We start from the raw sequence: 10013 nt of genomic DNA, 5'->3' as shown, positions 1-10013 counted from the left end.
CAATATTTATTGAATTAAATTTTTTTACTATATCTCGTTCACACTGTAAACGAGATGCTTTTTCATGTATCTCGTTTACAGTGTAAACGAGATATGGTAAGTTAGATGAACACGTGTATATCTCGTTTACACTATAAACGATATATATATATATATAACAAATGTTCAGGTTCTATAAAAGGATGTGTAACCTTTGGTATTCTTCACACACATTTCATTTCCTTCTTCTGTCTCTTATTTCTCTGAAAAACATAGCTGAATGGCCAGTAACAATGCATTTATAGTTGTGCTTCTTTATCCCAATTGTCGCATGAGGAATGGCGACAACGGGGTGACATTTGAGTGTCAGGATCCGATATTGTTTCGCACTCAGCGTGTGGAGACGTTGTCGGATTTGAAGAGTTTGATATTGAGCAAGCTCGGTGGGACACAACCGAGGGAAATCGGAAGGGTGGCGTATAGGTTGCTGGCACCCATGGAAAATGGAGTTTTTCGGTTTCGACTATTCCGACTTCACAGAGACGAGCAGTGCGAATGATGTTCGACATTCATGGGAGGATCATGTGTGAACAGGTAATGGAGCAGGCTGCCGAGGTGGGTCACGACGGTAGTGGGCCGTCCGTACAGGAAACCTACGTGCAGGAAGACCGACCTCTCGCACCACCTCCTATTCATGTCGTGATTCCGGAGCATGAGGCAGAGGAGGGTGAGGAGGAGTCAGACGAGGATTACGTGGCGGACAGTGCGAAAAGTGAGTTTTCCGATGGTGGCAATGAGGATGAGTTTGTGCCGGAGACACCTGCAGGGGCTGTGCCGCGCCATGTGCTGCCTCCACCTCATCCAATTCCGGCGCTATTGGCTGTGCCAAGTCACTATCACAGTCTACATCTGGACGCCATGCATGAGAGGAACCCGGTGGAGGACAGCTGTGGAGTGGATTATAACCTGGACGGCGGCGTGGAGTTTCAGGTCGGACACAGGTTTAAAAGCCGAGAGGCGGTGCTTCAAGGTGTGAAGAACTACAGTATTCGTAGGAGTACTGAGTATTGGGTGATCGAGTCCGACCGCTTAAAGTACCATGTGTAGTGCCGTCAAGCCGACAGTGGGTGTCAATGGAGCCTCCGTGTCGCTTTTCGTCAGAATCTCGGATACTGGTAAGTTGAAGTTTAATCGTGAGTTTGAGTAGTTTTGTCTTATATGTTATTTCCGGTAGAGATGTCGAAGGAGAGCATATACGGTTCGTTAAGTAACATACCAGAATATTTGACAAAATAATTTAACTCAAATACATAAAAAGACATTTCTTACCTCGCAGCCAGCGGATACTGGTAGACGCCTCTATCTGGTGGACACCACTGGGGGAATCTCTGATAGATCCAGGACATCAACAACGGAGTGCAGCCAATGATATCCATGACGCCCCGCTGAGCTGCCAAAGATAGGGACTGATACGTCTAGGGCAGCACAGCCGAGCCCCACGAAAACGCTCTACACTCCGCAAAGTCCCGAAGTAGTGGTAGCCAGCAAAGGTACACCGGATTGTTGGACTTGTCGGTCATCAGATACCCTCCGATCAGTAACATGATATAACACCTGGCGTACTGTCGGAGAGTCTCGGGATCGTCTGTCTGGGGCATCTGGCGGACACGATCCCGTAGCCAAACAAGCTTCAGGGTGAATGACTCCTTCCTCTGAGCTGCCTACTGTGTTGCCACGGGAGGCCTGGCGCCGAGGAGCTACTCCACCAACGCCCACGTCTCCGTATGGTACCACCGAGCAAAGTCACGGAGACACCTCCCGACGGGGTTATCGTATGCGCGTAGGCCCAGGTGGTACGCCACGTCTTGCAGGGTGATAGTGACCTCACCCCACGGGAGATGAAACGTGTGCGTCTCTGGACGCCATCGCTCCACCAGTGCCGAAATGAGAGAATTGTCAAAAGTAAAATCCCTCAGCGGCACGACGTCGCCGAATCCGGCCTCAGCTAGATACGAGACGATGAAGTTCGGTGGAGGTAAAGTATGGCTCACTTGTCGGGGCAACAGGAGGCGAGGCCTCTGAATAATAGCAAACAGAAATAAAATTTAAATTATATAAAATCAACTATAACTTATAAATTATTTGTTTAACATTTTAAAAAATTAATTTTACTTTCAATAATATTTATCTCTCAAAAATCTCAGGAATAATTATTTCTGTTATTACTGTTTTTACAAATTAAACAATATAATACAACAAAATAAAGTCTTAAATGTATAATAAAATAAAAATATCAAAATTTATTAACGGGTTACAGTGTCATACACCCTATTCTAATGGCATTAAATTTATAACTACTAACAACATAGCAACAACAGCGTTCCAAACTAATAATATTTATGCCATACCAATGCTTAGCACAAGCGGATAGAGTTCTAATTTAAGCCTACAGACCTAACTCCTAATACATACACCAATGTTCCAGATTTTCATCACTACCCTAACAATGGCAACATCATTAAACTTAACAACCATAACGAAACTAACCTCGAAGTTGGCCGCCCCAGCGTAATGTGTCGTCTTGTTCAGCTTGTTTATATCCCCGTCGTTCTCTATTTGGCGCGCCATCACCGTTTGGATCAAAGGTATAGTCAGAAAGAATTAAAAGAGGGAAGAAAGATGTTGACAAAGTCAAACTGGAGCTGGAAATCTGCTGTAAACGACTTCTATATATAGGTGCGAATGACCCATATCTCATTTACAATGACAGTTGAATTTAATTCGGTAAATTATCTAAAAATTATTTATTTTTATAAATATTATATTTATTTTATTTAATAAAATAAAAAATCCTGCATACCAACGTTGACTGACAGATTACCTGCAGTCCTCTCTCCTCTCCAACAAGACAGAACAAACTAAATTTAATTTATTTTGTAGTCAATAAAAATGTGTGATCAGCATTTTGACGATTTTGCAGTGGGGAATGGAAAATGTTGTCCATTTAGAAACGACAAAAGAATAATAATTCACTCTACTTTTCCATACCGCAGGAGAAATTTTATTCAAGGCTACGTTTAAATTGTAGATATGGAGATATGGAGAAGGTGGGATGATAATTATGAAATTAAAGTTGCTTTATATACAACTAGAAAAAGAAAAGAATTAAACGAGAAAGAGATATATTCTTACATGTTTTTTTTTTTACTTTGTTTTATGTTCTAATTATATATATTCTTACATGTTTTTTTTTACTTTGTTTTATGTTCTAATTATTTTTATTCTTACATGTTTTTTTTTACTTTGTTTTATGTTCTAAATCCGAAACATCCGAAACATCTACTAATTATCGGTTAAAAATAAATGATGGGACGTTGATGTTAAAAAGATAAAAAATGATTTTAGAAAGAGGCCTGCTACACATATAAGTTTTTTTGGCTTACAAGTCTTATACTCCAACAAAAAACACGCATGACATTCTCACATTCAAGAGTAAATAAACGCACGTTATTCAAGCACTTTCTGTTTCCAAAGCGCGCTACTCACCATGCATTATAAACGACTCTTCTTCTTCTTCCTCCATGAAAACGAGTTTCTTGCCAAATTTGAAGATAATGAAACTTCAGAAATACACCAAAACGATTACAGAAATACACTCAAACGATTATAGAAATACACCCAAAAGATTACAGAAATACACCCAAACGGTTACAGGAATTCACCCAAACGATTATAGAAATACACCCAAAGGATTACAGAAATACACCCAAAGGATTACAAAAACTACACCCAAAGGATTTAAGAAATACACCCAAAATTCGTTGAAGTACACCTTATGCATAATTCAGAACTCTTTCTCTTTCTCCTCCTCATCTTCTGCTGCTTCTTCTTCTTCAAAAACGATTTCAGAGTTTGATGTCAAAAAATAAGAAGAAGAAGAAGAAGAAGAAGAGGAGGAGGAGGAAGAGGAAGAAGAACATGCAGCAAGAAGAAGAAGAAGGTGCAGTGAAAACGTGCATTAATGGTTGAAGAAGGAGAAAGAGAAGGCAAGAAACGAAAGAAAAGAAGAAGAAGAAGAGGAAGAGGAAGAAGAACGTGCGCAAGAAGAAGAAGAAGATGCACTTATAAAGACTTGTATAAAAAAACGCTTGTACGTGAAGAATTTCTCTTTTAAAAAATTATTGTTAAAGTGTTTTTGGATAAGGCATTTCAAAAATTTTGAAAAATATAAATATGTTTTAATTTAAGTATTGCCCTTCTTGCCTAAACTACATATATTAGATTAGTTTACTAAACGAAAAAAAATAAAGTTGACACTTTCTCTTCTTAATAAGAATGAAAGGAGTATAGTTTATCATAATCGATTTAGCTACAGAGTTTTCTAAGAATATTAGTTAAGAGAATAAAAATGCAAATCTTTATTATCCTAATGTATTCAAATATTCAATACTACATAAAAAAAACTTAAAATAAATTACATCTAATTAAGTTTATTTTTTATTAAAACTAGTGTATATTTTTGCACAAATTCCTCTCTCTCTCTCTCTCTTAATCTCTCTCTCTTTTTATGAGTCTGTTAAGTTCTTCTCTTCTTCTTCCACACACTCATCACTTAGTCGCCGTCGCTATGAGCTTGGGCGTTGTCCTTGCAGTTTCATCTGAGTCTGTCACCGAATAAAATAGAATTTTTATTCAAGTTGGACTAGTTGGAAATAGGAATGCATGAGATCATTTTTGCATGTAATTTCTGAATTTTCTCATCCAAATTTGATCTATATGGTTGAGTATTTTAGTATGGCGATCATTGTGGTTTCGTTGCGACATTAATGTGATAAAAGCTACGGTAATTTCATAACTTATATACGAGACATACCAGATTATTAAAGTAATCAGGGAAATAACATTCAGATGTGTGCATAAAATTATAAGATGTGATTATCTCAGAAAAATATATATGTATAGAACAAATAGAAGATTGTTAGGAAATTATTATTTCTTAATATATTTACGGGCAATACATATATTAATTATAATCGCAAATTAAGTAATTTCACATTAGATGACTTATATAAAACGGTGATTTCATTTATTGTCATAAATATTGAATTAAATAAGTCATTATTAATTTTGATTTGGATAAATGAGATTAAAACTATAGATACTATTTTATTTGAGTTTTAGGGTTTAATGAGTGTCACACTCAAATATAAATAATGACTTCAGGATTTTGGTCTCCAACAGATCAAACTCGCCTCCGTAGCTCTTTTTCCACAGTGGAGTTGTGATTCAGCCCTATTAGGAATACATAAGGTTTTGGTTGACGAAGATCAAATAACCACAAGAGCCAAGCTCTCTCATGTCAATCTTGCTCTCGAATAAAGGGACGATTTTGCGCTCTCAGTTATATTTCTTAATAATTTAACATGGATAATCTCGAGGTTGAGAAATCCTAAAATTTTTAGTAAAATAGAATTTTTATTCAATCAAACGATGATAAATAAATTTATTGAATTAAATTATATTAATGTGATCATTGGATGGTAAAGAATGCTAGAATATTAAATTATATACCTAAAATTATTTCATTTCTTCAAAAATCTTTTGAATATACAAAAGTTCAATGAGAAGTTGACTATTAAGAATTGAATATAATAATTTTAAATTTGTATTTTCAATAAAAAAGATGTACTTAGTTCTATCCATCCTAAATAATTCTATATTCACTATTACTTATCCATCTAAATAATTCTAACATAGAAGATATATCTTGTTTAATTTAGTAAGATTTATGAAAATAAACACATAGAATAAGAGAATAAAAAATAATACTAAAAAGAAATTAAATATTTGAATTAATATAAAAAATAAAAAATAATAAAATAATGATAATCCATCATAATCGTAATCTTTTAATATAATTAATTAATAACAATATAATTAGTGTATCATAATCTTAAGGTTAAATTACACAGTTAGTTCCTACACTTTCAATGAAATTACAAATTAGTCCCTAGAGTTTAAAAGTTTGTAATTGGGTCCCTGAAGAAAATTAAAATTTGTAATTGAGTCCCTGCCGTTCGAAATTCGTTTGATTTAACAGAATATTTGGCAGCATATTCACCCCTTGAGCATGTGAGTTGCACGTGCAGAAGCTGGAATGACAAATGGCTCGTTATTTCTTAGTTCCAAATTTTGTAATGACAAAAAACCCCACTAAGACCCTTCATTATCTTTGCGCTTCATCTCCAGTAGAATATGTCTCTGCTCATGCTTCCCTTCCATCGTTGGAATTGATCGTTGAATGTGGTTCGGACTGTGTGGAGTTGCTGACTGATTGACATTGTTGACAGCTGAAGAGTGAAATTTGCAAGAGAGCAACACTAAAATAGGTAAGAGTTCCTAACCCCCAGTCCGTTCTCAGCTGTGAGTTGAATGTTATAGTTTGATTCCCTTTTTTATTTTTATTTTTTCAGTGGAGGTTAGAGTATCTACTATATTTAGGGTTTCTCTGATAAATCTATTTTTTTTGGTAGTGATGGGAGATTCTGTGTTTACTGTTGATCTCCACCATGGTGGTCAGATGGTTAGTAGGAAAGGAGGGAAAGAATACCTTGGTGGAATGGTAGTGGAAGGGTTGCAGTTTGAGTTAGATGAATGGTCGTTACAAGAAATTGTTGCAGCGCTGAAAGAAATTGGATACACAAGCAATGCTAAAATTTGGTTAAATGAACCTGGAGTTGCATTGAAGGATGGTCTTAGGGAGTTGAAGTCTGATGGAGATGCAATGAGAATGGGTATGTTTGTAGTGGAACAAGAGACTAAACACTACCATGTGTATGCGGTTAATGAATGTAGACAAGGAAATGGGGTTGAGATAACCTCAAATGATGAGGACTATATACCCTCTGATGGTGAGTATAGTGGTAATGATTTAGTTGAAGTAGAAGTGGTAAGTCAATCAGAGTCTTCAAGTGAAGATAACAGGTTTGATGATAGTGCTGACGATGGTGATCATGAGGATCATTTTGGCTTTGATGTTGAAGAAGAAAACTAACAAGGTCAGCATCCAAATGCCTTTGGAGGTAACAGTGGCTCATTAGGAACAGATGATAATAATATTGATGTGGGAGTTAGTGTGGAAAATAACACAGGAGGGGTGACTGAAGATGGAGCAGAAATTGATGTTGGGAATATTTCTTCGGGTTATGATACAGAGTCATTGGACAGCTATGATGGAGATTCTGATGAGCCTGTAAGAAAAAAGAGGTATCCTAGATATAATGAAGCTGACATGAGTGTTGATTATGAGTTTCGGATGGGGACTGAGTTTAATTCTATTGCTGAGTTTAAGGAGGCTATTAAGGAACATGCATTGTTGAATGGGAGGGACATTAGATATGTCAAGAACGATAAAGTTAGATGCAGAGTCAAATGTAAGGGTTTAGGAGGAGAGTGTCCATGGATGGCATTTGCAAGTAAAGTAGAAAAATCTGGCTGTGTTAGGCTGAAGACATTGAAGAGCAAGCACACTTGTGGGAGGAACTACAGTGGCCGTCTTGCGTCCAGCAATTAGATTGCAAAGAAAATCACCAATAATTTAAGTAGAGGAGAAGATATGAAGCTGGGTACTATAATTCAAATAATTCAAGATAAATACATGGAAAATATATCTGTGTGGAAGGCTTATTGGGCAAGAAGAAAGGCAAGGGAAGTTGTGCATGGGAAGGCAGTGCAGCAATATGAGAGGATCAGAGACTACTGTACAGAGGTACTGAGAGCAAACCTTGGATCGACATTGAAGCTGAAGTTGGATAGACCCTGTCCAACAATCCAACCAAGGTTTGTACGAATGTACATGTGTCTTGATGCTGTGATGAAAGGGCTCCTGGTTGCTTGTAGGCCTATTATAGGACTGGATGGTTGCCATCTGAAGGGTGATCATGGACAACAATTGTTAGCTGCTGTGGACAGAGATCCTAATGATAACTACTTTTTCCTAGCAGTTGCAGTAGTAGAGGCAGAGACTAAGGATTCATGGGCCTGGTTCTTGGAGTTGCTACTTCAGGACATTGAAGACTTCACAAATAAGAAATGAGTCTTTATGTCAGACTAGCAAAAGGCAAGATATTAATTTTAGTTTTTTATGAATTCATTTTTATAATTTTCTATGAATTTTATTCTTAATTCAGCTGACCATTGATCTCTTGGTAGGGGCTGCTTCAAGTATTTTATGAAATTCTTCTGGGAGTGGAGCATCAATTTTGCCTTCGACACCTCTATGCCAACTGTAAGAAGGCTTTTGGAGAGGGGGGGGGGTACACTTTTAAGGCACTTGATACTTTCTACTGCTAAAGCAACTTATGTGGAGGAGTAGAATAAAAAGATGGATCGTTTGAAAGAGGTAAATAGAGAGTGTTATGACAAGTTGGCAGCCCTAGATCCTAAGGTATGGACTAAATCTCACTTCACTCATTATGCCAAGAGTGATATGCTAATGAACAACATATCTGAGGCTTTTAATGGACGAATTTTGGAAGCTCGCGAGAAGCTCATTTTGACATGTTTGAGTAGATTAGATGTTATTGGATGGGGAAGTTTCCCGAGAAGAAGAAAAAGGGAGCTAAGTTCATGGGAAAAATACTGCCAAATCCTAGAAAGAGGTTAGATATCATGTGTAGAAGGTCCATGGAATGGCAACCTAGGTGGGCTGGGGATTTAAAGTATGAGATTTCACATAAAAATAGGATGATTCAAGAGAGGTTTGTTGTAGATTTACTAGTTGGTTCATGTCGTTGTAGGTTCTGGGGACTGGCTGGCATGCCTTGTCAGCATGCTTGTTCTGCAATATTCATGAAAGGAGACAACCCTAAGGACTACTGCAGTAACTATTACACACCAGCAGCATATCTGGCATGCTATGGGACAATACTCAATCCAATTAATGGTGAAAATATGTGGCCAAAGGTCGAACTTGACACAATTAGACCTCCAATTTTTAGGGTCAAGCCTGGAAGACCTAGGAGAGTAAGGATTAGAGAGCATGATGAGGATAGATCACAAACAAAATTGAGAAGGAGTGAAACATCAATTACCTGCAGCAACTGTGGCCAATATGGACACAATAGGAGATATTGTCCCAATCCTGATATAACAGGTATCTGCCTTTAAATCTTGGCTTCTTCATATGTTGGTAGTTTTATACTCTATCACTTAGCCTGTGTGCTCTTGTTTTCAAGAAACAACCCTGGATCTAAAAATGTTGCTCCTCAAGGTAGTGCTCCTGCACCTGCTCCTCATGGTAGCTTCTGCCACTGTTAGCCAAAGAGGAAGCGGAAGGGGAAGGGGACGTGGTAGAGGAGGATCCAGATCTGGAAAGGCTAGATCTGCTACTCCTGCTGCTGCTGTTTCTCAGCCAGCACCTGCACCACCTGCATCAGCTACAACAAGTTCCACAATTCCACCTCTGCCTCCACCAGCCTCACTACTGCCTGCACCAGCTCCACCAGTGATTGCACTAGCTCCACCACTGTCTGCACCAGATCCAAGAAGTTCCACAACTCCACCACTACCTCTTCCAGCAGATCCACCACAACCTGCACCAGCTCCAACAAGGTCCACAGCTCCACCACTACCTAAGACAAAAATTTTTGGTGTAAGGCATAGTGGAAGACTTAAGATAGGTGTGAGGAAGGCAAAAGCTAGACCAAGTGAAACTGTACACCTCACAACATATTAGTTTTTTGAGTAAACTACCGTTTCTACCCACGAAAGTTAAAAATACTTACATATCTACCCATAGAAAAAGAAAATTACCATTTGTACCCATAAAATATGGATTTCGTACAACAAAATTATCCAAACACTAAAAAATTATCTAAAATCTCTAAATTATCCTTATCTTCACCACCACACCACTCCCTTCACCCAGTTACCTTTCTAACCCTAACCCTCTTCACCCAGCCACCACCCTCTTTTCCTTTCTAATCTCAAATCCTACCACCACCTCCTTCACCCAGTCACCTTTCTAACTTTAA

At 37.9% G+C, this 10013-nt stretch overlaps 1 protein-coding gene across 1 annotated transcript in view; it reads right to left on the bottom strand.

Annotated features, from left to right (window-relative positions):
- LOC107610773 (glycine-rich protein 5-like) overlaps positions 9388 to 10013 on the bottom strand; it is a 1049-nt gene continuing 423 nt past the window's right edge. Inside the window, exon 2 of the mRNA XM_016312775.1 lies at positions 9388 to 9611. Within this exon, the coding sequence (XP_016168261.1) occupies positions 9388 to 9611 (224 nt within the window). The remainder of the gene's footprint in view (positions 9612 to 10013) is intronic.

Source organism: Arachis ipaensis, chromosome B08, assembly GCF_000816755.2.
Source record: "Arachis ipaensis cultivar K30076 chromosome B08, Araip1.1, whole genome shotgun sequence".
NCBI classification, from domain to species: Eukaryota; Viridiplantae; Streptophyta; class Magnoliopsida; order Fabales; family Fabaceae; genus Arachis; species Arachis ipaensis.
This window is presented reverse-complemented; position numbering and strand designations above follow the sequence as displayed.